The sequence below is a fragment of the Oncorhynchus kisutch genome, linkage group LG25 (genome assembly GCF_002021735.2).
Source record: "Oncorhynchus kisutch isolate 150728-3 linkage group LG25, Okis_V2, whole genome shotgun sequence".
Lineage (NCBI taxonomy): Eukaryota > Metazoa > Chordata > Actinopteri > Salmoniformes > Salmonidae > Oncorhynchus > Oncorhynchus kisutch.
In genome coordinates this window covers 44,824,000-44,851,170 of record NC_034198.2, presented here as the reverse complement: position 1 = coordinate 44,851,170, position 27,171 = coordinate 44,824,000, and the positions used below count along the sequence as shown (strand labels likewise).

The 27,171-nt window shown below is 48.9% G+C and overlaps 1 protein-coding gene across 2 annotated transcripts in view; it reads left to right on the top strand.

Annotated features, from left to right (window-relative positions):
- The window catches only part of LOC109884163 (kelch domain-containing protein 3-like), a 128,922-nt gene that overhangs the window by 30,446 nt on the left and 71,305 nt on the right, over positions 1-27,171 (top strand). Inside the window, exons 5-6 of one of the 2 annotated variants that reach the window (XM_031804605.1) lie at positions 3,056-3,127; positions 11,118-11,168. In XM_031804605.1, coding sequence (XP_031660465.1) covers positions 3,056-3,127; positions 11,118-11,168 — 123 coding nt within the window. The remainder of the gene's footprint in view (positions 1-3,055; positions 3,128-11,117; positions 11,169-27,171) is intronic. The other variant, XM_031804606.1, reaches the window with a different exon arrangement.

Genomic DNA, 27,171 nt, shown 5'->3' with positions numbered 1-27,171 from the left:
GCGAATCCTGTGGCAGTGCGCGCTAACCAAGGTTGCCAGGTGCACGGTGTTTCCTCAGACACATTGGTGCGGCTGGCTTCTGGGTTGGATGCGCGCTGTGTTAAGAAGCAGTGCGGCTTGGTTGGGTTGTGTATCGGAGGATGCATGACTTTCAACCTTTGTCTCTCCCGAGCCCATACGGGAGTTGTAGCGATGAGACAAGATAGTAGCTACTAAAACAATTGGACACCATGAAATTAAAAAATTCAATAAAATACATTACCTTTGACGATCTTCATCTTTGTGCAATCCAATGGGTTACACAATGAATGGTCGTTTTGTTCGATAAAGTCCTTCTTTATATCCCATAAATGTCAGTTTATTTGGTGCATTTGATTCAGAAATCCACCTGTTCCAACTCGCCTACAAAGGAATCTAAAAAGTTACCTGTAAACTACGTCCAAACAATTCAAACAACGTTTCTAATCCAACCTCAGGTACCCTAATATGTAAATAATTGATACAATTTAAGACGGAATAAACTGTGTTCAATACCGGAGAAAAATAACGAGGAGCGCGCAGTCATTCAACACACCAAAAGACTAGTCCTTGTGAGGGATACTTTGAAAGAATACGAATACTTCTTAATTTTTCAAAAATCAAGCATGAAACAATTTCTAAAGACTGTTGACATCTAGTGGAAGCCATAGGAACTGCAATCTGGGTCCTAATTATTAGACTTTCCCATAGAAAAGCATTGAAAAGTCCAATGACCTCAAAAAAATAATTCCTGGATGGATTGTCCTCGGAGTTTCGCCTGCCAAATCAGTCCGCAACTGAACGGACAACTGTAGTTTTTGTAACCCCAAATGGAGGAGAATATTGTTTCAGGTTATAAAACATGTTTTCTTTAGTTACTTTTTCCTCAACTTGTTTCTCTAACTTTATAGCAAGTCAAGTTAGCTTGTACTGCAGAGCAGCTAGCTAGCTAAAAGCTAGGCTAGTTTGACCATACCATTGTAGCTAGCTAAAATCTAGGCTAGGTTGAAGATACCATTGTAGCTAGCTAAAATCTAGGCTAGGTTGAAGATACCATTGTAGCTAGCTAAAATCTAGGCTAGGTTGAAGATACCATTGTAGCTAGCTAAAATCTAGGCTAGGTTGAAGATACCATTGTAGCTAGCTAAAATCTAGACTGGGTTGAAGATACCATTGTAGCTAGCTAAAATCTAGGCTAGGTTGAAGATACCATTGTAGCTAGCTAAAATCTAGACTGGGTTGAAGATACCATGTAGCTAGTGACCTCCACCTAATAAATATCATCAAATACAAACCACATCAGAATAAACTTAAACTTAAACAGGAGGCAACAGTCATATCATATAATTGGCCTAACAGCCAATGTGTATTTTTAAATATTACTATTAAAATAGTCCTCACTTATAGGAATTGGTAATTGTTTCAAAGTTGCTAGCTATTCCATAAAGCCATCATCGAAAACCAAATGTTCATATCCTCAGTTTCGGTAACTTTTTATTCTTTGACGGACTCGGGCTGGACTGAAGACGACGCAAAATTGAACATTGCAGTGTCCATCTCGCAACTGCACGGTGCTGTTGCGTTTTCACTCCATTGTGAATTTCTCAATTTAAATGCATGGCATTCAGCGTAACGTAACTGAGTGCTTATTGGAAATGTGAACGAGGCTCGAAGCCTCTGTTTTCGGTGATAGCTTTATGGGATAGCTAGCAACTTGTAAACCATTACCCATTCCTATAAGTGAGTACTATTTTAATCATAATGTTAAACAATACACATTGACTGTTAAGCCAGTCAAATGATATGCCTCCTGTTTAAGTTTATTGTTTATTTATTGTTAATGAAGTTTGTTTATAATAATCATTAGGTGGAGGTCACTAGCCACAATCTATCTTCAACCTAGCATAGCTTTTAGCCAGCTAGCTGCTCTGCATTGCAAGTTAGCTTGACTTGCTATAAAGTTAGAGTAACAAGTTGAGGAAAAAGTAACAAAACATGTTTCATCACCTGAAACAATATACTTATCCTGTCTTGAATGAAAATGTCATATTTTGCGATCTCAGACGAGAGACAGGCTCTCCTCCATCTTGTGCTGCAGACACTACAGTTGTGGGGCAAGACTGTGAAGATGACAAACGGCAATGTAAACAGGGCATAATTCTTGCTCCGCACAGACTGGACATGTTTAAGCGGGAGGCAATGGATCATGGTCATTGTAGTTAATTACCACGTTTTCTGCGCTAAACTACAGGATGTAGAATATTGATATTTTGGAAACTACAACTCCCTACTACATCGCACAGTTCAGGCTTGAGCTGATTTTTCTCTCCAGAAACTGCACATCGAGCTCACAGAAAAAAAACAATGAAATGGAATTCAAATAATTGAACTGATGTCGGTCAGTAAGTTATTTTAAAAGCGAAAAATAACCAACATTTCGGTTAATCGCTCAGCACTAATACATCACAATGTAGATGGGGTATGAGAGAAGTGCGAACGCGCGATTGAGAAAGATAGAAAGCAGTTGATCTTGATACTTTATGACTGCTGAATACAAACTACGTCTTATTTACGGTTGAAGAACTACTAAAATAGAGATTTTGTCAGACAGCAGCAGCTGACTTGGAAGGAAATAATAAAGTCATCAAATAAAACAAATATTTGATTAAAGTGATGTGAATAACCGATGGTTAATGAGTGATCAGCAGTCATGGGCAGTCACTACCATCATGGGACTTGTATTAGTAGTTTTATTCTGTGTTACAGCATTCAACCCACAGTGCATTTAATGTCCATAAAAAAAAATGAAACAGAAAACCTTCATAATTTTGCAATAATCGAACCGACCTCATCACTAATCGCTCACCAGTAGCTAGTAAGAGTACTAACTGAACCATAGATGCATATCTCTATTCTCTCTGCACAACATGGCAGTGAATGAGTTACCAACAGAAGCTCTCTCACTTCTGTTTCCTCTGTATGATGTTACCATGACATTCTCCTGTCCTCTCGTCTCCTTTTCTCTCTTCTGTTCCAGGCTGACTGTTTCTCCAATGACATCCACAAGCTGGACACCACAACCATGGCCTGGTCACTAATCAATACAAGGGTGAGTTACCTTACATTTGAGTCATTTAGTAGTAGACGCTCTTATCCAGAACGACTTACAGTGGGGACTGCATACATTAATGTATTTCTTCGTACTCGTCCCCCGTGGGAATTGAACCCACAACCTTGGCGTTTCAAGCGCCATGCTCTACCAACAGATTTCAATTTTTGGGCATTTCTAGTCAAATTTATTTATATAGCCCTTCGTACATCAGCTGATATCTCAAAGTGCTGTACAGAAACCCAGCCTAAAACCCCAAACAGCAAGCAATGCAGGTGTAGAAGCACGGTGGCTAGGAAAAACTCCCTAGAAAGGCCAATACCTAGGAAGAAACCTAGAGAGGAACCAGGCTATGTGGGGTGGCCAGTCCTCTTCTGGCTGTGCCGGGTGGAGATTATAACAGAACATGGCCAAGATGTTCAAATGTTCATAAATGACCAGCATGGTCGAATAATAATAAGGCAGAACAGTTGAAACTGGAGCAGCAGCACAGTCAGGTGGAAGTTGAAACTGGAGCAGCAGCATGGCCAGGTGGACTGGGGACAGCAAGGAGTCATCATGTCAGGTAGTCCTGGGGCATGGTCCTAGGGCTCAGGTCAGTTGAAACTGGAACAGCAGCATGGCCAGGTGGACTGGGGACAGCAAGGAGTCATCATGTCAGGTAGTCCTGGGGCATGGTCCTAGGGCTCAGGTCAGTTGAAACTGGAACAGCAGCATGGCCAGGTGGACTGGGGACAGCAAGGAGTCATCATGTCAGGTAGTCCTGGGGCATGGTCCTAGGGCTCAGGTCCTCCGAGAGAGAGAAAGAAAGAATTAGAGAACACACACTTAGATTCACACAGGACACTGAATAGGACAGGAGAAGTACTCCAGATATAACAAACTGACCCCAGCCCCCCGACACATAAACTACTGCAGCATAAATACTGGAGGCTGAGACAGGAGGGGTCAGGAGACACTGTGGCCCCATCCGAGGACACCCCCGGACAGGGCCCAACAGGAAGGATATAACCCCACCCACTTTGCCAAAGCACAGCCCCCACACCACTAGAGGGAGCACTAGTCCAGTGCAGTGGTCTTATTGAGCAAATATAACAGCGGCCTTTCACCCTCCGTTGGGAGACTAGAAGCACTAAAAGCCTGGGAGAGAAGATTATACACAGTACAAAACTTTAGGAACACCTTTAGCCAATAGAACAGCCTCAATTTGTCGGGGCATGGACTCAAGATGTCGAAAGCGTTCCACAGGGATGCTTAGTTTTTTACCCTGACCCTACCCTGTCGTGTTTTAGTTTTCACCCTGACACTACCGTGTTTTAGTTTTCACCCTGACCCTACCGTGTTTTAGTTTTCACCCTGACACTACCGTGTTTTAGTTTTCACCCTGACCCTACCGTGTTTTAGTTTTCACCCTGACACTACCGTGTTTTAGTTTTCACCCTGACACTACCGTGTTTTAGTTTTCACCCTGACACTACCGTGTTTTAGTTTTCACCCTGACACTACCGTGTTTTAGTTTTCACCCTGACACTACCGTGTTTTAGTTTTCACCCTGACACTACCGTGTTTTAGTTTTCACCCTGACCCTACCGTGTTTTAGTTTTCACCCTGACACTACCGTGTTTTAGTTTTCACCCTGACACTACCGTGTTTTAGTTTTCACCCTGACCCTACCGTGTTTTAGTTTTCACCCTGACACTACTGTGTTTTAGTTTTCACCCTGACCCTACCGTGTTTTAGTTTTCACCCTGACCCTACCGTGTTTTAGTTTTCACCCTGACACTACCGTGTTTTAGTTTTCACCCTGGCCCTACCATGTTTTAGTTTTCACCCGGACACTACCATGTTTTAGTTTTCGCCCTCCCGTGTTTTAGTTTCCACCCTACCCTACCATGTTTTAGTTTTCACCCTGACCCTACCCTATAGTGTTTTAGTTTTCACCCTGACCGTGCTCATTGTGTATTTACCCTCTAGACTGGTGTCGTAATGCGTTTTAATGCTCGCTTCGAGGCAAGCAACATTGAAGCATGCATGAGAGCACCAGCTGTTCCGGAAGACTGTGTGATCACTCTCTCTGCAGCCGATGTGAGCAAGACCTTTAAACAGATCAACATTCACAAGGCCGCGGGGCCAGATGAATTACCAGGGCATGAACTCAGAGCATGCGCTGACCAACTGGCAAGTGTCTTCTGTCGTGGAAATTTCCTCTATTTACCAAATCATGAAAGCAAACCACAACACAAGTCAGAGTTAGTTATCAAAGTCCATCTTTAATTATAGGAGCTCTATCACAATCCGGTGACTCTCAGGTAATTCAGTGTCTCTCAATGAATTCTCTGAGAGCCCCCCCTGCATTGCAACTGCGATCCTTTAATAGCAAAGAACACACATAGTCAGACAGCATAGACATAATAAATCGTTCAGCTTTGTCTCCTTACTCAAACCCCAGAACCATAAACCAATCCTCCATATCAACAGGCATATATCAAATTGTCATTTAGATACAACCAATTCTAAATACAACCAATCCTGGACAAACTCACGGAGAGGAGAATGGCTATAGGTTAAGATAGAAACAACATTAGAGGGAGCATAGAATGATTCCAGACACTGCCACCCTCCTTTCTCCACTGGGAAAGGTAGGGAGTAAAAGATATGTTTACACATGATGACACCTTGACCGCTCCCCTCTCTGCGGCCCAAGCAACTTAGTCTTGACATAGAACAGATACTGCAACCCCACCACAGTATTATACAAAAATAACATTCTGATGAGAAGTAACTTACAAACATATGATGAATATAAAACATCTTACCTATGTTACCAACCAATTCTGATTCTTCCACGACACTTCACTGACATTTTCAACCTCTCCCTGTCTGAGTCTGTAATACCAACATGTTTTATGTCCCTGTGCACAAGAACGCCAAGGTAACCTACCTAAATGACTACCGACCTGTAGCACTCAAGTCTGTAGCCATGAAGTGCTTTGAAAGGCTGGTCATGGCTCAAATCAACAGCATCATCCCGGAAACCCTAGGCCCACTCCAATTTGCATACCGCCCCAACAGATCCACAGATGATGCTGTCTCTTTTGCACTCCACACTGCCCTTTCCCACCTGGACAAAAGGAACACCTATGTGAGAATGCTATTCATTGACTTCAGCTCAGCGTTCAACACCATAGTGCCCTCAAAGCTCATAACTAAGTTTAGGACCCTGGGACTAAACACCTCCCTCTGCAACTGGATCCTGGACTTCCTGACGGGCTGCCCCCAGGAGGTAAGGGTAGGTAACAACACATCTGTCATGCTCATCTTCAACACTGGGGCCTCTCAGGAGTGTGTGCTCCCTCCTGTACTCCCTGTTCACCCACAAATGCCTATTGGGAGGAGGTCAGAGATCTGGCAGTGTGATTGATGCCAGGACAGAAACCTCTCTCTCAACGTGAGCAAGACAAAGGAGCTGATAGTGGACTACAGGAAAAGGAGGGACGAACACGCCCACATTCAGATCGATGGGGCTGTAGTGGAGCGGGTTGAGAGCTTCAAGTTCGTTGATGTCCACATCACCAACAAACTATCTAACCACACCAAGAAAGTCGTGAAGAGGGCACGACAACACCTTTTCCCCCTCAGGAGACTGAAAAGATTTGGCACCATCGAGAGCAACCTGACCGCTTGCATCACCGCCTGGTATGGCAACTGCTCAGCATCCGACCGTAAGGCGTTACAGGGTAGTGCGTATGGCCCATTGAATCCCTGGGGCGAAGCTTACTGCCAACCAGGACCTATATACTAGGCGGTGTCCATCTCTCTACCTGGACAGAGTCCTCCATCTCTCTACCTGGGCAGAGCCCTCCATCGCTCTACTTGGTCAGAGCCCTCCATCTCTCTACCTGGGCAGAGCCCTCCATCTCTCTACCTGGGCAGAGCCCTCCATCTCTCTACCTGGGCAGAGCCCTCCATCTCTCTACCTGGGCAGAGCCCTCCATCTCTCTACCTGGAGAGAGCCCTCCATCTCTCTACCTGGAGAGAGCCCTCCATCTCTCTACCTGGGCAGAGCCCTCCATCTCTCTACCTGGGCAGAGCCCTCCATCTCTCTACCTGGTCAGAGCCCTCCATCTCTCTACCTGGGCAGAGCCCTCCATCTCTCTACTTGGGCAGAGCCCTCCAGAAGGCCAATACATAGTGTTTGACTCTTCCCATCCACTCCACCCTGAATTCCAGCTCTTTCCCTCTGGACACAGGTACAGACTACCTAAGGTTAAAAAAATAGGGCCAAGTTCTCTTTTCTTCCGAATGCAATTCTGACACTTAACAAATGTTGGACTAATTGCACTTAGCACTTGCACTATGAATGTGCAGTTATCCTGCCTATTGCCTTGTAAATATCCATTGCTATTTATTGTACATTTTTAGATGTATGTTTTATGACTGCTGAGAGATGAATTGCCTCTTTGAGGACATTAACGTTTTCTGAATCTGAAATCGTGCCACTATCATCACCAACCCTCTCCCCCTCTCCCAACTCCTCTCCCCAGGGTTCTCCTGTCATTGTCATCACCTACCCTCTCCCAACTCCTCTCCCCAGGGTTCTCCTGTCACTATCATCACCAACCCTCTCCCAACTCCTCTCCCCAGGGTTCTCCTGTCACTATCATCACCAACCCTCTCCCCCTCTCCCAACTCCTCTCCCCAGGGTTCTCTTGTCACTATCATCACCAACCCTCTCCCAACTCCTCTCCCCAGGGTTCTCCTGTCACTATCATCACCAACCCTCTCCCAACTCCTCTCCCCAGGGTTCTCCTGTCACTATCATCACCAACCCTCTCCCCCTCTCCCAACTCCTCTCCCCAGGGTTCTCCTGTCATTGTCATCACCTACCCTCTCCCAACTCCTCTCCCCAGGGTTCTCCTGTCACTATCATCACCAACCCTCTCCCAACTCCTCTCCCCAGGGTTCTCCTGTCACTATCATCACCAACCCTCTCCCCCTCTCCCAACTCCTCTCCCCAGGGTTCTCTTGTCACTATCATCACCAACCCTCTCCCAACTCCTCTCCCCAGGGTTCTCCTGTCACTATCATCACCAACCCTCTCCCAACTCCTCTCCCCAGGGTTCTCCTGTCACTATCATCACCAACCCTCTCCCCCTCTCCCAACTCCTCTCCCCAGGGTTCTCCTGTCATTGTCATCACCTACCCTCTCCCAACTCCTCTCCCCAGGGTTCTCCTGTCATTGTCATCACCTACCCTCTCCCAACTCCTCTCCCCAGGGTTCTCCTGTCACTATCATCACCAACCCTCTCCCAACTCCTCTCCCCAGGGTACTCTTGTCACTATCATCACCAACCCTCTCCCCCTCTCCCAACTCCTCTCCCCAGGGTTCTCCTGTCATTGTCATCACCTACCCTCTCCCAACTCCTCTCCCCAGGGTTCTCCTGTCACTATCATCACCAACCCTCTCCCAACTCCTCTCCCCAGGGTTCTCCTGTCACTATCATCACCAACCCTCTCCCCCTCTCCCAACTCCTCTCCCCAGGGTTCTCCTGTCACTATCATCACCAACCCTCTCCCCCTCTCCCAACTCCTCTCCCCAGGGTTCTCCTGTCACTATCATCACCAACCCTCTCCCCCTCTCCCAACTCCTCTCCCCAGGGTTCTCCTGTCATTGTCATCACCTACCCTCTCCCAACTCCTCTCCCCAGGGTTCTCCTGTCACTATCATCACCAACCCTCTCCCAACTCCTCTCCCCAGGGTTCTCCTGTCACTATCATCACCAACCCTCTCCCAACTCCTCTCCCCAGGGTTCTCTTGTCACTATCATCACCAACCCTCTCCCAACTCCTCTCCCCAAGGCGTTACAGGGTAGTGCGTATGGCCCATTGAATCCCTGGGGCGAAGCTTACTGCCAACCAGGACCTATATACTAGGCGGTGTCCATCTCTCTACCTGGACAGAGTCCTCCATCTCTCTACCTGGGCAGAGCCCTCCATCGCTCTACTTGGTCAGAGCCCTCCATCTCTCTACCTGGGCAGAGCCCTCCATCTCTCTACCTGGGCAGAGCCCTCCATCTCTCTACCTGGGCAGAGCCCTCCATCTCTCTACCTGGGCAGAGCCCTCCATCTCTCTACCTGGAGAGAGCCCTCCATCTCTCTACCTGGAGAGAGCCCTCCATCTCTCTACCTGGGCAGAGCCCTCCATCTCTCTACCTGGGCAGAGCCCTCCATCTCTCTACCTGGTCAGAGCCCTCCATCTCTCTACCTGGGCAGAGCCCTCCATCTCTCTACTTGGGCAGAGCCCTCCAGAAGGCCAATACATAGTGTTTGACTCTTCCCATCCACTCCACCCTGAATTCCAGCTCTTTCCCTCTGGACACAGGTACAGACTACCTAAGGTTAAAAAAATAGGGCCAAGTTCTCTTTTCTTCCGAATGCAATTCTGACACTTAACAAATGTTGGACTAATTGCACTTAGCACTTGCACTATGAATGTGCAGTTATCCTGCCTATTGCCTTGTAAATATCCATTGCTATTTATTGTACATTTTTAGATGTATGTTTTATGACTGCTGAGAGATGAATTGCCTCTTTGAGGACATTAACGTTTTCTGAATCTGAAATCGTGCCACTATCATCACCAACCCTCTCCCCCTCTCCCAACTCCTCTCCCCAGGGTTCTCCTGTCATTGTCATCACCTACCCTCTCCCAACTCCTCTCCCCAGGGTTCTCCTGTCACTATCATCACCAACCCTCTCCCAACTCCTCTCCCCAGGGTTCTCCTGTCACTATCATCACCAACCCTCTCCCCCTCTCCCAACTCCTCTCCCCAGGGTTCTCTTGTCACTATCATCACCAACCCTCTCCCAACTCCTCTCCCCAGGGTTCTCCTGTCACTATCATCACCAACCCTCTCCCAACTCCTCTCCCCAGGGTTCTCCTGTCACTATCATCACCAACCCTCTCCCCCTCTCCCAACTCCTCTCCCCAGGGTTCTCCTGTCATTGTCATCACCTACCCTCTCCCAACTCCTCTCCCCAGGGTTCTCCTGTCACTATCATCACCAACCCTCTCCCAACTCCTCTCCCCAGGGTTCTCCTGTCACTATCATCACCAACCCTCTCCCCCTCTCCCAACTCCTCTCCCCAGGGTTCTCTTGTCACTATCATCACCAACCCTCTCCCAACTCCTCTCCCCAGGGTTCTCCTGTCACTATCATCACCAACCCTCTCCCAACTCCTCTCCCCAGGGTTCTCCTGTCACTATCATCACCAACCCTCTCCCCCTCTCCCAACTCCTCTCCCCAGGGTTCTCCTGTCATTGTCATCACCTACCCTCTCCCAACTCCTCTCCCCAGGGTTCTCCTGTCACTATCATCACCAACCCTCTCCCAACTCCTCTCCCCAGGGTACTCTTGTCACTATCATCACCAACCCTCTCCCCCTCTCCCAACTCCTCTCCCCAGGGTTCTCCTGTCATTGTCATCACCTACCCTCTCCCAACTCCTCTCCCCAGGGTTCTCCTGTCACTATCATCACCAACCCTCTCCCAACTCCTCTCCCCAGGGTTCTCCTGTCACTATCATCACCAACCCTCTCCCCCTCTCCCAACTCCTCTCCCCAGGGTTCTCCTGTCACTATCATCACCAACCCTCTCCCCCTCTCCCAACTCCTCTCCCCAGGGTTCTCCTGTCACTATCATCACCAACCCTCTCCCCCTCTCCCAACTCCTCTCCCCAGGGTTCTCCTGTCATTGTCATCACCTACCCTCTCCCAACTCCTCTCCCCAGGGTTCTCCTGTCACTATCATCACCAACCCTCTCCCAACTCCTCTCCCCAGGGTTCTCCTGTCACTATCATCACCAACCCTCTCCCAACTCCTCTCCCCAGGGTTCTCTTGTCACTATCATCACCAACCCTCTCCCAACTCCTCTCCCCAGGGTTCTCCTGTCACTATCATCACCAACCCTCTCCCAACTCCTCTCCCCAGGGTACTCCTGCCATCGTCATCACCAACCCTCTCCCAACTCCTCTCCCCAGGGTACTCCTGCCACTCTGCTACCTTCTCCTCTCTGCTTTCCGCTCCCCTCTTCATCTCTCCTCTCCCCTTTTCTCTCTCTCTCCTCTTTAGGCTCATTAGAGAGACTTCCACTCTGCCACCATTATTACCACTAAGTCTCTCCTCCCCTCTCTCCTCTTCTCTCTGTTCTTTCTAGGGTACTCCATCACCACTAAGTCTCTCCTCCCCTATCTCTCTGTTCTCTCTAGGGTACTCCATCACCACGAAGTCTCTCGTCCCCTCTCTCCTCTTCTCTCTGTTCTCTCTAGGGTACTCCATCACCACTAAGTCTCTCCTCCCCTCTCTCCTCTTCTCTCTGTTCTCTCTAGGGTACTCCATCACCACTAAGTCTCTCCTCTTCTCTCTGTTCTCTCTAGGGTACTCCATCACCACTAAGTCTCTCCTATTCTCTCTGTTCTCTCAGGGTACTCCATCACCACTAAGTCTCTCCTCCCCTCTCTCCTCTTCTCTCTGTTCTCTCTAGGGTACTCCATCACCACTAAGCCTCTCCTCTTCTCTCTGTTCTCTCTAGGGTACTCCATCACCACTAAGTCTCTCATCTTCTCTCTGTTCTCTCTAGGGTACTCCATCACCACTAAGTCTCTCCTCTTCTCTCTGTTCTCTCTAGGGTACTCCATCACCACTAAGTCTCTCCTCCCCTCTCTCCTCTTCTCTCTGTTCTCTCTAGGGTACTCCCTCTCCACTACGTCTCTCCTCTCTCTCCTCTTCTCTCTGTTCTCTCTAGGGTACTCCCTCTCCACTACGTCTCTCCTCTCTCTCCTCTTCTCTCTGTTCTCTCTAGGGTACTCCATCACCACTAAGTCTCTCCTCCCCTATCTTTCTGTTCTCTCTAGGGTACTCCATCACCACTAAGTCTCTCCTCTTCTCTCTGTTCTCTCTAGGGTACTCCATCACCACTAAGTCTCTCCTCCCCTCTCTCCTCTTCTCTCTGTTCTCTCTAGGGTACTCCATCACCACTAAGTCTCTCCTCCCCTCTCTCCTCTTCTCTCTAGGGTACTCCATCACCACTAAGTCTCTCCTCTTCTCTCTGTTCTCTCTAGGGTACTCCATCACCACTAAGTCTCTCATCCCCTATCTCTCTGTTCTCTCTAGGGTACTCCATCACCACTAAGTCTCTCCTCTTCTCTCTGTTCTCTCTAGGGTACTCCATCACCACTAAGTCTCTCCTCTTCTCTCTGTTCTCTCAGGGTACTCCATCACCACTAAGTCTCTCCTCCCCTCTCTCCTCTTCTATCTGTTCTCTCTAGGGTACTCCATCACCACTAAATCTCTCCTCCCCTATCTCTCTGTTCTCTCTAGGGTACTCCATCACCACTAAGTCTCTCCTCTTCTCTCTGTTCTCTCTAGGGTACTCCATCACCACTAAGTCTCTCCTCCCCTCTCTGTTCTCTCTAGGGTACGCCATCACCACTAAGTATCTCCTCTTCTCTCTGTTCTCGCTAGGGTACTCCATCACCACTAAGTCTCTCCTCCCCTATCTCTCTGTTCTCTCTAGGGTACTCCATCACCACTAAGTCTCTCCTCCCCTCTCTCCTCTTCTCTCTGTTCTCTCAGGGTACTCCATCACCTCTAAGTCTCTCCTCCCCTCTCTCCTCTTCTCTCTGTTCTCTCTAGGGTACTCCATCACCACTAAGTCTCTCCCCTCTCTCCTCTTCTCTCTGGTCTCTCTAGGGTACTCCCTCTCCACTAAGTCTCTCCTCCCCTCTCTCCTCTTCTCTCTATTCTCTCTAGGGTACTCCATCACCACTAAGTCTCTCCTCCCCTCTCTCCTCTTCTCTCTAGGGTACTCCATCACCACTAAGTCTCTCCTCTTCTCTCTGTTCTCTCTAGGGTACTCCATCACCACTAAGTCTCTCCTCCCCTATCTCTCTGTTCTCTCTAGGGTACTCCATCACCACTAAGTCTCTCCTCTTCTCTCTGTTCTCTCTAGGGTACTCCATCACCACTAAGTCTCTCCTCCCCTCTCTCCTCTTCTCTCTGTTCTCTCTAGGGTACTCCATCACCACTAAGTCTCTCCTCTTCTCTCTGTTCTCTCTAGGGTACTCCATCACCACTAAGTCTCTCCTCTTCTCTCTGTTCTCTCTAGGGTACTCCATCACCACTAAGTCTCTCCTCCCCTCTCTCCTCTTCTCTCTGTTCTCTCTAGGGTACTCCATCACCACTAAGTCTCTCCCCTCTCTCCTCTACTCTCTGGTCTCTCTAGGGTACTCCCTCTCCACTACGTCTCTCCTCTCTCTCCTCTTCTCTCTGTTCTCTCTAGGGTACTCCATCACCACTAAGTCTCTCCTCCCCTCTCTCCTCTTCTCTCTGTTCTCTCTAGGGTACTCCATCACCACTAAGTCTCTCCTCTTCTCTCTGTTCTCTCTAGGGTACTCCATCACCACTAAGTCTCTCCTCCCCTCTCTCCTCTTCTCTCTGTTCTCTCTAGGGTACTCCATCACCACTAAGTCTCTCCTCTTCTCTCTGTTCTCTCTAGGGTACTCCATCACCACTAAGTATCTCCTCTTCTCTCTGTTCTCTCTAGGGTACTCCATCACCACTAAGTCTCTCCTCCCCTATCTCTCTGTTCTCTCTAGGGTACTCCATCACCACTAAGTCTCTCCTCTTCTCTCTGTTCTCTCTAGGGTACTCCATCACCACTAAGTCTCTCCTCTTCTCTCTGTTCTCTCCAGGGTACTCCATCACCACTAAGTCTCTCCTCCCCTCTCTCCTCTTCTCTCTGTTCTCTCTAGGGTACTCCATCACCACTAAGTCTCTCCTCTTCTCTCTGTTCTCTCTAGGGTACTCCATCACCACTAAGTATCTCCTCTTCTCTCTGTTCTCTCTAGGGTACTCCATCACCACTAAGTCTCTCCTCCCCTATCTCTCTGTTCTCTCTAGGGTACTCCATCACCACTAAGTCTCTCCTCTTCTCTCTGTTCTCTCTAGGGTACTCCATCACCACTAAGTCTCTCCTCTTCTCTCTGTTCTCCTCCAGGGTACTCCATCACCACTAAGTCTCTCCTCCCCTCTCTCCTCTTCTCTCTGTTCTCTCTAGGGTACTCCATCACCACTAAGTCTCTCCTCTTCTCTCTGTTCTCTCTAGGGTACTCCCATCACCACTAAGTCTCTCCTATTCTCTCTGTTCTCTCAGGGTACTTCCATCACCACTAAGTCTCTCCTCCCCTCTCTCCTCTTCTCTCTGTTCTCTCTAGGGTACTCCATCACCACTAAGCCTCTCCTCTTCTCTCTGTTCTCTCTAGGGTACTCCATCACCACTAAGTCTCCTCATCTTCTCTCTGTTCTCTCTAGGGTACTCCATCACCACTAAGTCTCTCCTCTTCTCTCTGTTCTCTCTAGGGTACTCCATCACCACTAAGTCTCTCCTCCCCTCTCTCCTCTTCTCTCTGTTCTCTCTAGGGTACTCCCTCTCCACTCGTCTCTCCTCTCTCTCCTCTTCTCTCTGTTCTCTCTAGGGTACTCCCTCTCCACTACGTCTCTCCTCTCTCTCCTCTTACTCTCTGTTCTCTCTAGGGTACTCCAATCACCACTAAGTCTCTCCTCCCCTATCTTTCTGTTCTCTCTAGGGTACTCCATCACCACTAAGTCTCTCCTCTTCTCTCTGTTCTCTCTAGGGTACTCCATCACCACTAAGTCTCTCCTCCCCTCTCTCCTCTTCTCTCTGTTCTCTCTAGGGTACTCCATCACCACTAAGTCTCTCCTCCCCTCTCTCCTCTTCTCTCTAGGGTACTCCATCACCACTAAGTCTCTCCTCTTCTCTCTGTTCTCTCTAGGGTACTCCATCACCACTAAGTCTCTCCTCCCCTATCTCTCTGTTCTCTCTAGGGTACTCCATCACCACTAAGTCTCTCCTCTTCTCTCTGTTCTCTCTAGGGTATACTCCATCACCACTAAGTCTCTCCTCTTCTCTCTGTTCTCTCAGGGTACTCCATCACCACTAAGTCTCTCTCCCCCTCTCTCCTCTTCTCTCTGTTCTCTCTAGGGTACTCCATCACCACTAAGTCTCTCCTCCCCTATCTCTCTGTTCTCTCTAGGGTACTCCATCACCACTAAGTCTCTCCTCTTCTCTCTGTTCTCTCTAGGGTACTCCATCACCACTAAGTCTCTCCTCCCCTCTCTGTTCTCTCTAGGGTACGCCATCACCACTAAGTAATCTCCTCTTCTCTCTGTTCTCGCTAGGGTACTCCATCACCACTAAGTCTCTCCTCCCCTATCTCTCTGTTCTCTCTAGGGTACTCCATCACCACTAAGTCTCTCCTCCCTCTCTCTCCTCTTCTCTCTGTTCTCTCTAGGGTACTCCATCACCACTAAGTCTCTCCCCTCTCTCCTCTTCTCTCTGGTCTCTCTAGGGTACTCCCTCTCCACTAAGTCCTCTCCTCCCCTCTCTCCTCTTCTCTCTATTCTCTCTAGGGTACTCCATCACCACTAAGTCTCTCCTCCCCTCTCTCCTCTTCTCTCTAGGGTACTCCATCACCACTAAGTCTCTCCTCTTCTCTCTGTTCTCTCTAGGGTACTCCATCACCACTAAGTCTCTCCTCCCCTATCTCTCTGTTCTCTCTAGGGTACTCCATCACCACTAAGTCTCTCCTCTTCTCTCTGTTCTCTCTAGGGTACTCCATCACCACTAAGTCTCTCCTCCCCTCTCTCCTCTTCTCTCTGTTCTCTCTAGGGTACTCCATCACCACTAAGTCTCTCCTCCCCTCTCTCCTCTTCTCTCTAGGGTACTCCATCACCACTAAGTCTCTCCTCTTCTCTCTGTTCTCTCTAGGGTACTCCATCACCACTAAGTCTCTCCTCCCCTATCTCTCTGTTCTCTCTAGGTACTCCATCACCACTAAGTCTCCTCCTCTTCTCTCTGTTCTCTCTAGGGTACTCCATCACCACTAAGTCTCTCCTCTTCTCTCTCTGTTCTCTCAGGGTACTCCATCACCACTAAGTCTCTCCTCCCCTCTCTCCTCTTCTCTCTGTTCTCTCTAGGGTACTCCATCATCACCACTAAGTCTCTCCTCCCCTATCTCTCTGTTCTCTCTAGGGTACTCCATCACCACTAAGTCTCTCCTCTTCTCTCTGTTCTCTCTAGGGTACTCCATCACCACTAAGTCTCTCCTCCCCTCTCTGTTCTCTCTAGGGTACGCCAATCACCACTAAGTATCTCCTCTTCTCTCTGTTCTCGCTAGGGTACTCCATCACCACTAAGTCCTCTCCTCCCCATCTCTCTGTTCTCTCTAGGGTACTCCATCACCACTAAGTCTCTCCTCCACCTCTCTCCTCTTCTCTCTGTTCTCTCGGGTACTCCATCACCTCTAGTCTCTCCTCCCCTCTCTCCTCTTCTCTCTGTTCTCTCTAGGGTACTCCATCACCACTAAGTCTCTCCCCTCTCTCCTCTTCTCTCTGGTCTCCTCTAGCGTACTTCCATCACCACTAATCTCTCCTCCCCTCTCTCCTCTTCTCTCTGTTCTCTCTAGGGTACTCCATCACCACTAAGTCTCTCCTCTTCTTCTCTGTTCTCTTCTAGGGTACTCCCATCACCACTAAGTCTCTCCTCTTCTCTCTGTTCTCTCTAGGGTACTCCATCACCACTAAGTCTCTCCTCCCCTCCTCCCTCTTCTCTCTGTTCTCTCTAGGGTACTCCATCAACCACTAAGTCTCTCCCCTCCTCTTCCTCTTCTCTCTGGTCCTCTCTAGGGTACTCCCTCTCCACTACGTCTCTCTCTCTCTCCTCTTCTCTCTGGTTCTCTCTAGGGTAACTCCATCACCACTAAGTCTCCTCCTCCCCTCTCTCCTCTTCTCTCTGTTCTCTCTAGGTACTCCATCACCACTAAGTCTCTCCTCTTCTCTCTGTTCTCTCTAGGGTACTCCATCACCACTAAGTCTCTCCTCCCCTCTCTCCTCTTCTCTCTGTTCTCTCTAGGGTACTCCATCACCACTAAGTCTCTCCTCTTCTCTCTGTTCTCTCTAGGGTACTCCATCACCACTAAGTATCTCCTCTTCTCTCTGTTCTCTCTAGGGTACTCCATCACCACTAAGTCTCTCCTCCCCTATCTCTCTGTTCTCTCTAGGGGTACTCCATCACCACTAAGTCTCTCCTCCCCTATCTCTCTGTTCTCTCTAGGGTACTCCATCACCACTAGTCTCTCCTCTTCTCTCTGTTCTCTCTAGGGTACTCCATCACCACTAAGTCTCTCCTCCCCTATCTCTCTGTTCTCTCTAGGGTACTCCATCACCACTAAGTCTCTCCTCTTCTCTCTGTTCTCTCTAGGGTACTCCATCACCACTAAGTCTCTCCTCTTCTCTCTGTTCTCTCCAGGGTACTCCATCACCACTAAGTCTCTCCTCCCCTCTCTCCTCTTCTCTCTGTTCTCTCTAGGGTACTCCATCACCACTAAGTCTCTCCTCTTCTCTCTGTTCTCTCTAGGGTACTCCATCACCACTAAGTCTCTCCTATTCTCTCTGTTCTCTCAGGGTACTCCATCACAACTAAGTCTCTCCTCCCCTCTCTTCCTCTTCTCTCTGTTCTCTCTAGGGTACTCCATCACCACTAAACCCTCTCCTCTTCTCTCTGTTCTCTCTAGGGTACTCCATCACCACTAAGTCTCTCATCTTCTCTCTGTTCTCTCTAGGGTACTCCATCACCACTAAGTCTCTCCTCTTCTCTCTGTTCTCTCTAGGGTACTCCATCAACCACTAAGTCTCTCCTCCCCTATCTTTCTGTTCTCTCTAGGGTACTCCATCACCACTAAGTCTCTCCTCTTCTCTCTGTTTCTCTCTAGGGTACTCCATCACCACTAAGTCTCTCCTCCCCTCTCTCCTCTTCTCTCTGTTCTCTCTAGGGTACTCCATCACCACTAAGTCTCTCCTCCCCTCTCTCCTCTTCTCTCTAGGGTACTCCATCACCACTAAGTCTCTCCTCTTCTCTCTGTTCTCTCTAGGGTACTCCATCACCACTAAGTCTCTCCCTCCCCTATCTCTCTGTTCTCTCTAGGGTACTCCATCACCACTAAGTCTCTCCTCTTCTCTCTGTTCTCTCTAGGGTATACTCCATCACCACTAAGTCTCTCCTCTTCTCTCTGTTCTCTCAGGGTACTCCATCACCACTAAGTCTCTCCTCCCCTCTCTCCTCTTCTCTCTGTTCTCTCTAGGGTACTCCATCACCACTAAGTCTCTCCTCCCCTATCTCTCTGTTCTCTCTAGGGTACTCCATCACCACTAAGTCTCTCCTCTTCTCTCTGTTCTCTCTAGGGTACTCCATCACCACTAAGCTCTCCTCCCCTCTCTGTTCTCTCTAGGGCACGCCATCCCACTAAGTATCTCCTCTTCTCTCTGTTCGCGCTAGGGTACTCCATCACCACTAAGTCTTCTCCTCCCCTCTCTCCTCTTCTCTCTGTTCTCTCAGGGTACTCCATCACCTCTAAGTCTCTCCTCCCTCTCTCCTCTTCTCTCTGTTTCTCTCTAGGGTACTCCATCACCACTAAGTCTCTCCCCTCTCTCTCTTTCTCTCTGGGCTCTCTAGGGTACTCCCTCTCCACTAAGTCTCTCCTCCCCTCTCTCCTCTTCTCTCTATTCTCTCTAGGGTACTCCATCACCACTAGTCTCTCCTCCCCTCTCTCCTCTTCTCTCTAGGGTACTCCATCACCACTAAGTCTCTCCTCTTCTCTCTGTTCTCTCTAGGGTACTCCATCACCACCTAAGTCTCTCCTCCCCTATCTCTCTGTTCTCTCTAGGGTAACTCCATCACCACTAAGTCTCTCCTCTTCTCTCTGTTGCTCTCTAGGGTACTCCATCACCACTAAGTCTCTCCTTCCCCTCTCCTCTTCTCTTGTTCTCTCTAGGGTACTCCAATCACACTAAGTCTCTCCTCCCCTCTCTCCTTTCTCTCTAGGGTACTCCATCACCACTAAGTCTCTCCTCTTCCTCTGTTCTCTCTAGGGTACTCCATCACCACTAAGTCTCTCCTCCCCTATCTCTCTGTTCTCTCTAGGGTACTCCATCACCAACTAAGTCTCTCCTCTTCTCTCTGTTCTCTCTAGGGTACTCCATTCACCACTAAGTCTCTCCTCTTCTCTCTGTTCTCTCAGGGTACTCCATCACCACTAAGTCTCTCCTCCCCTCTCTCCTCTCTCTCTGTTCTCTCTAGGTACTCCATCACCACTAAGTCTCTCCTCCCCTATCTCTCTGTTCTCTCTAGGGTACTCCATCACCACTAAGTCTCTCCTCTTCTCTCTGTTCTCTCTAGGGTACTCCATCACCACTAAGTCTCTCCTCCCCTCTCTGTTCTCTCTAGGGTACGCCATCACCCACTAAGTATCTCCTCTTCTCTCTGTTCTCGCTAGGGTACTCCATCACCACTAAGTCTCTCCTCCCCTACTCTCTGTTCTCTCTAGGGGTACTCCATCACCACTAAGTCCCTCTCCTCCCCATCTCTCCTCTTCTCTCTGTTCTCTCAGGGTACTCCATCAGCTCTAAGTCTCTCCTCCCCTCTCTCCTCTTCTCTCTGTTCTCTCTAGGGTACTCCATCACCACTAAGTCTCTTCCCCTCTCTCCTCTTCTCTCTGGTCTCTCTAGGGTACTCCCTCTCCACTAAGTCTCTCCTCCCCCTCTCTCCTCTTCTCTCTAGGGTACTCCACATCACCACTAAGTCTCTCCTCTTCTCTTCTTTCTCTCTAGGGGTACTCCATCACCACTAAGTCTCTCCTCCCCTATCTCTCTGTTCTCTCTAGGGTACTCCATCACCACTAAGTCTCTCCTCTTCTCTCTGTTCTCTCTAGGGTACTCCATCACCACTAAGTCTCTCCTCTTCTCTCTGTTCTCTCTAGGGTACTCCATCACCACTAAGATCTCTCCTCCCGATCTTTCGTTCTCTCTAGGGTACTCCATCACCACTAAGTCTCTCCTCTTCTCTCTGATCTGTTCTAGGGTACTCCATCACTACTAAGTCTCTCCTCTTCTCTCTGTTCTCTCATAGGGTGCTGCTCCATCACCACTAAGTCTCTCCTCCCCTCTCTCCTCTCCTCCTCTTCTCTCTATGGTACTCCATCACCACTAAGTCCCCTCTTCTCCTTCTCTCTGTTCTCCTATAGGGTACTACCATCACACCACTAAGGGTGGCTCTCCTCTCTCCTCCCTATCTCTCTCGTTTCCTCAGGGTAATTCCATCACCACTCAAGTCTTTCCTCTTCTCTCTGTTCTCGTCTAGGGTACCTCCATCACCACTAAGTCTCTCCTCTTCTCTCTGTTCTCTCTAGGGTACTCCATCACCACTAAGTCTCTCCTCCCCTATCTTTCTGTTCTCTCTAGGAGTACTCCATCACCACTAAGTCTCATCCTCTTCTCTCTGATACTGTCTAGTGGTACTCCATCACCACTAAGTCTCTCTCTTCTCTCTGTTCTCTCTAGGGTACTCCATCACCACTAAGTCTCTCCTCCCTATCTCTCTGTTCTCTCTAGGGTACTCCATCACCACTAAGTCTCTCTCCTCTTCTCTCTGTTCTCTCTAGGGTACTCCATCACCACTAAGTCTCTCCTCCCCTATCTCTCTGTTCTCTCTAGGGTACTCATCACCACTAAGTCTATTCCTCTTCTCTCTGTTCTCTCTAGGGTACTCCATCACCACTAAGTCTCCTCCCCTCTCTATCTTCTCTGTTCTCTCTAGGGTACTCCATCACCACTAAGTCTCTCCTCTTCTCTCTGTTCTCTCTAGGGTACTCATCACCACACTAAGTCTCTCCTCTTCTCTCTGTTCTCTCTAGGGTACTCCATCACCACTAAGTCTCTCCTCCCCTCTCTCCTCTTCTCTCTGTTCTCTCTAGGGTACTCCATCACCACTAAGTCTCTCCCCTCTCTCCTCTCTCTCTGGTCTCTCTAGGGTACTCCTCTACCACTAAGTCTCTCCTCTGCCTCTGTTCTCTCTAGGGTACTTCCATCACCACTAAGTCTCCCCTCCCCTATCTTTCTGTTCTCTCTAGGGTACTCCATCACCACTAAGTCTCTCCTCTTCTCTCTGTTCTCTCTAGGGTACTCCATCACCACTAAGTCTCTCCTCCCTCCTCCTCTTCTCTCTGTTCTCTCTAGGGTACTCCATCACCACTAGTCTCTCCTCTTCTCTCTGTTCTCTCTAGGGTACTCCATCAACCACTAAGTCTCTCCTCCCCTCTCTCCTCTTCTCTCTGTTCTCTCTAGGGTAACTCCATCACCACTAAGTCTCTCCTCCCCTATCTTCTGTTCTCTCTAGGGTACTCCATCACCACTAAGTCTCTCCTCTTCTCTCTGATCTGCTCTAGGGTACTCCATCACCACTAAGTCTCTCCTCTTCTCTCTGTCTCTCTAGGGTACTCCATCACCACTAAGTCTCTCCTCCCCTCTCTCCTCTTTCTCTCTAGGGTACTCCATCACCACTAAGTCTCTCCTCTCTCTCTGTTCTCTCTAGGGTACTCCATCACCACTAAGTCTTCCTCCCCTATCTCTCTGTTCTCTAGGGTACTCCATCACCACTAAGTCTCTCCTCTTCTCTCTGTTCTCTCTAGGGTACTCCATCACACTAAGTCTCTCCCCCCTATCTCTCTCTGTTCTCTCTAGGGTACTCCATCACCACTAAGTCTCCTCCCTATCTCTCTGTTTCTCTAGGGTACTCCATCACCACTAAGTCTCTCATCTTCTCTCTGTTCTCTCTAGGGTACTCCATCACCACTAAGTCTCTCCTCCCCTATCTCTCTGTTCTCTCTAGGGTACTCCATCACCACTAAGTCTCTCCTCTTCTCTCTGTTCTCTCTAGGGTACTCCATCACCACTAAGTCTCTCCTCTTCTCTCTGTTCTCTCAGGGTACTCCATCACCACTAAGTCTCTCCTCCCTCTCTCCTCTTCTCTCTGTTCTCTCTAGGGTACTCCATCCACACTAAGTCTCTCCTTTCTCTCTGTTCTCTCTAGGGTACTCCATCACCACTAAGTCTCTCCTATTCTTCTTGTTCTCTCTAGGGTACTCCATCACCACTAAGTCTTCCTCCCTCTTCTCTCTTCTGTTCTCTAGGGTACTCCATCACCACTAACCCTCTCCTCTTCTCTCTTTTCTTCTAGGGTACTCCATCACCACTAAGTCTCTATCTTCTCTCTGTTCTCTCTAGGGTACTCCATCACCACTAAGTCTCTCCTCTTCTCTCTGTTCTCTCTAGGGTACTCCATCACCACTAAGTCTCTCCTCCCCTCTCTCCTCTCTCTCTGGTTCTTCTAGGGTACATCCATCTCCATACGTCTCTCCTCTCTCCTCTTCTCTCTGTCTCTATAGGGTACTCCTCACCACTATTATCTCCTCTCTCTCTCTTCTCTCTGTTCTCTCTAGGGTACTCCATCACCACTAAGTCTCTCCTCTTCTCTCTGTTCTCTCTAGGGTACTCCATCACCCACTAAGTCTCTCCTCCCCTATCCTCTTTCTCTGTTCTCTTAGGGTACTCATCACCACTAAGTCTCTCCTCTTCTCTCTGTTCTCTCTAGGGTACTCATCACCACTAAGTCTCTCTCCCTCTTCTCTCTGTTCTCTCTAGGGTACTCCATCACCACTAAGTCTTCCTCCCCTCTTCCTCTTCTCTCTGTTCTCTCTAGGGTACTCCATCACCACTAAGTCTCTCCTCCTCTCTCTCCTCTCTCTCTAGGGTACTCCATCACCACTAAGTCTCTCCTCTTCTCTCTGTTCTCTCTAGGGTACTCCATCACCACTAAGTCTCTCCTCCCCTATCTCTCTGTTCTCTCTAGGGTACTCCATCACCACTAAGTCTCTCCTCTTCTCTCTGTTCTCTCTAGGGTACTCCATCACCACTAAGTCTCTCCTCTTCTCTCTGTTCTCTCTAGGGTACTCCATCACCACTAAGTCTCTCCTCCCCTATCTCTCTGTTCTCTCTAGGGTACTCCATCACCACTAAGTCTCTCCTCTTCTCTCTGTTCTCTCTAGGGTACTCCATCACCACTAAGTCTCTCCTCTTCTCTCTGTTCTCTCTAGGGTACTCCATCACCACTAAGTCTCTCCTCCCCTCTCTCCTCTTCTCTCTAGGGTACTCCATCACCACTAAGTCTCTCTCTTCTCTCTGTTCTCTCTAGGGTACTCCATCACCACTAAGTCTCTCCTCCCTATCTCTTTTCTCTCTAGGGTACTCCATCACCACTAAGTCTCTCCTCTTCTCTCTGTTCTCTCTAGGGTACTCCATCACCACTAAGTCTCTCCTCCCCTCTCTCCTCTTCTCTCTAGGGTACTCCATCACCACTAAGTCTCTCCTCTTCTCTCTGTTCTCTCTAGGGTACTCCATCACCACTAAGTCTCTCCTCTTCTCTCTGTTCTCTCTAGGGTACTCCATCACCACTAAGTCTCTCCTCCCCTCTCCTCTTCTCTCTGTTCTCTCTAGGGTACTCCATCACACTAAGTCTCTCCCCTCTCTCCTCTTCTCTCTGTTCTCTCTAGGGTACTCCATCCCACTAAGTCTCTCCTCTCTCTCCTCTTCTCTCTGTTCTCTCTAGGGTACTCCATCACCACTAAGTCTCTCCTCCCCTATCTCTCTGTTCTCTCTAGGGTACTCCATCACCACTAAGTCTCTCCTCTTCTCTCTGTTCTCTCTAGGGTACTCCATCACCACTAAGTCTCTCCTCCCCTCTCTCCTCTTCTCTCTGTTCTCTCTAGGGTACTCCATCACCACTAAGTCTCTCCTCCCCTCTCTCCTCTTCTCTCTAGGGTACTCCATCACCACTAAGTCTCTCCTCTTCTCTCTGTTCTCTCTAGGGTACTCCATCACCACTAAGTCTCTCCTCTTCTCTCTGTTCTCTCAGGGTACTCCATCACCACTAAGTCTCTCCTCCCCTCTCTCATCTTCTCTCTGTTCTCTCTAGGGTACTCCATCACCACTAAGTCTCTCCTCTTCTCTCTGTTCTCTCAGGGTACTCCATCACCACTAAGTCTCTCCTCCCCTCTCTCCTCTTCTCTCTGTTCTCTCTAGGGTACTCCATCACCACTAAGTCTCTCCTCTTCTCTCTGTTCTCTCTAGGGTACTCCATCACCACTAAGTCTCTCTTCCCCTCTCTCCTCTTCTCTCTGTTCTCTCTAGGGTACTCCATCACCACTAAGTCTCTCCTCCCCTATCTCTCTGTTCTCTCTAGGGTACTCCATCACCACTAAGTCTCTCCTCTTCTCTCTGTTCTCTCTAGGTACTCCATCACCACTAAGTCTCTCCTCCCCTATCTCTCTGTTCTCTCTAGGGTACTCCATCACCACTAAGTCTCTCCTCCCCTCTCTGTTCTCTCTAGGGTACGCCATCACCACTAAGTCTCTCCTCTTCTCTCTGTTCTCGCTAGGGTACTCCATCACCACTAAGTCTCTCCTCCCTATCTCTCTGTTCTCTCTAGGGTACTCCATCACCACTAAGTCTCTCCCCTATCTCTCTGTTCTCTCTAGGGTACTCCATCACCACTAAGTCTCACCTCCCCTATCTCTCTGTTCTCTCTAGGGTACGCCATCACCACTAAGTCTCTCCTCCCCTATCTCTCTGTTCTCTCTAGGGTACTCCATCACCACTAAGTCTCTCCTCTTCTCTCTGTTCTCTCTAGGGTACTCCATCACCACTAAGTCTCTTCCTCTTCTCTCTGTTCTCTCCAGGGTACTCCATCACACTAAGTCTCTCCTCCCCTCTCTCCTCTTCTCTCTGTTCTCTCTAGGGTGCTCCATCACCACTAAGTCTCTCCTCCCCTATCTCTCTGTTCTCTCTAGGGTACTCCATCACCACTAAGTCTCTCCTCTTCTCTCTGTTCTCTCTAGGGTACTCCATCACCACTAAGTCTCTCCTCCCCTCTCTCCTCTTCTCTCTGTTCTATCTAGGGTACTCCATCACCACTAGAGTCTCTCCTCTTCTCTCTGTTTCTCTCTAGGGTACTCCATCACCACTAAGTCTCTCATCTTCTCTCTGTTCTCTCTAGGGTACTCCATCACCACTAAGTCTCTCCTCTTCTCTCTGTTCTCTCTAGGGTACTCCATCACCACTTAGTCTCTCCTCCCCTCTCTCTCCTCTTCTCTCTGTTCTCTCAGGGTACTCCATCACCACTAAGTCTCTCCTCCCCTCTCTCCTCTTCTCTCTGTTTTCTCTAGGGTACTCCATCACCACTAAGTCTCTCCCCTCTCTCCTCTTCTCTCTGTTCTCTCTAGGGTACTCCCTCTCCACTACGTCTCTCTCTCTCTCCCTCTTCTCTCTGTTCTCTCTAGGGTACTCCATCACCACTAAGTCTCTCCTCCCCTATCTTTCTGTTCTCTCTAGGGTACTCCATCACCACTAAGTCTCTCCTCTTCTCTCTGTTCTCTCTAGGGTACTCCATCACCACTAAGTCTCTCATCTTCTCTCTGTTCTCTCTAGGGTACTCCATCACCACTAAGTCTCTCCTCTTCTCTCTGTTCTCTCTAGGGTACTCCATCACCACTAAGTCTCTCCTCCCCTCTCTCCTCTTCTCTCTGTTCTCTCTAGGGTACTCCATCACCACTAAGTCTCTCCTCCCCTCTCACATCTTCTCTCTGTTCTCTCTAGGGTACTCCATCCACCACTAAGTCTCTCCTCTTCTCTCTGTTCTCTCAGGGTACTCCATCACCACTAAGTCTCTCCTCCCTCTCTCCTCTTCTCTCTGTTCTCTTTAGGGTACTCCATCACCACTAAGTCTCTCCTCTTCTCTCTGTTCTCTCTAGGGTACTCCATCACCACTAAGTCTCTCCTCCCCTCTCTCCTCTTCTCTCTGTTCTCTCTAGGGTACTCCATCACACTAAGTCTCTCCTCTTCTCTCTGTTCTCTCTAGGGTACTCCATCACCACTAAGTATCTCCTCTTCTCTCTGTTCTCTCTAGGGTACTCCATCACCACTAAGTCTCTCCTCCCCTATCTCTCTGTTCTCTCTAGGGTACTCCATCACCACTAAGTCTCTCCTCCCCTATCTCTCTCTTCTCTCTAGGGTACTCCATCACCACTAAGTCTCTCCTCCCCTATCTCTCTCTTCTCTCTAGGGTACTCCATCACCACTAAGTCTCTCCTCTTCTCTCTGTTTCTCCTCTAGGGTACTCCATCACCACTAAGTCTCTCCTCTTCTCTCTGTTCGCTCAGGGTACTCCATCACCACTAATCTCTCCTCCCCTCTCTCATCTTCTCTCTGTTCTCTCTAGGTACTCCATCACCACTAAGTCTCTCCTCTTCTCTCTGTTCTCTCCAGGGTACTCCATCACCACTAAGTCTCTCCTCTTCTCTCTGTTCTCTCTAGGGTACTCCATCACCACTAAGTCTCTCCTCCCCTCTCTCCTCTTCTCTCTGTTCTCTCTAGGGTACTCCATCACCACTAAGTCTCTCCCCTCTCTCCTCTTCTCTCTTGGTCTCTCTAGGGTACTCCCTCTCCACTACGTCTCTCCTCTCTCTCCTCTTCTCTCTGTTCTCTCTAGGGTACTCCATCACCACTAAGTCTCTCCCCTCCCCTATCTTTCTGTTCTCTCTAGGGTACTCCATCACCACTAAGTCTCTCCTCTTCTCTCTGTTCTCTCTAGGGTACTCCATCACCACTAAGTCTCTCCTCCCCTCTCTCCTCTTCTCTCTGTTCTCTCTAGGGTACTCCATCACCACTAAGTCTCTCCTCCCCCTCTCTCCTCTTCTCTCTAGGGTACTCCATCACCACTAAGTCTCTCCTCTTCTCTCTGTTCTCTCTAGGGTACTCCATCACCACTAAGTCTCTCCTCTTCTCTCTGTTCTCTCAGGGTACTCCATCACCACTAAGTCTCTCCTCCCCTCTCTTCATCTTCTCTCTGTTCCCTCTAGGGTACTCCATCAACCACTAAGTCTCTCCTCTTCTCTCTGTTCTCTCAGGGTACTCCATCACCACTAAGTCTCTCCTCCCCTCTCTCCTCTTCTCTCTGTTCTCTCTAGGGTACTCCATCACCACTAAGTCTCTCCTCTTCTCTCTGTTCTCTCTAGGGTAC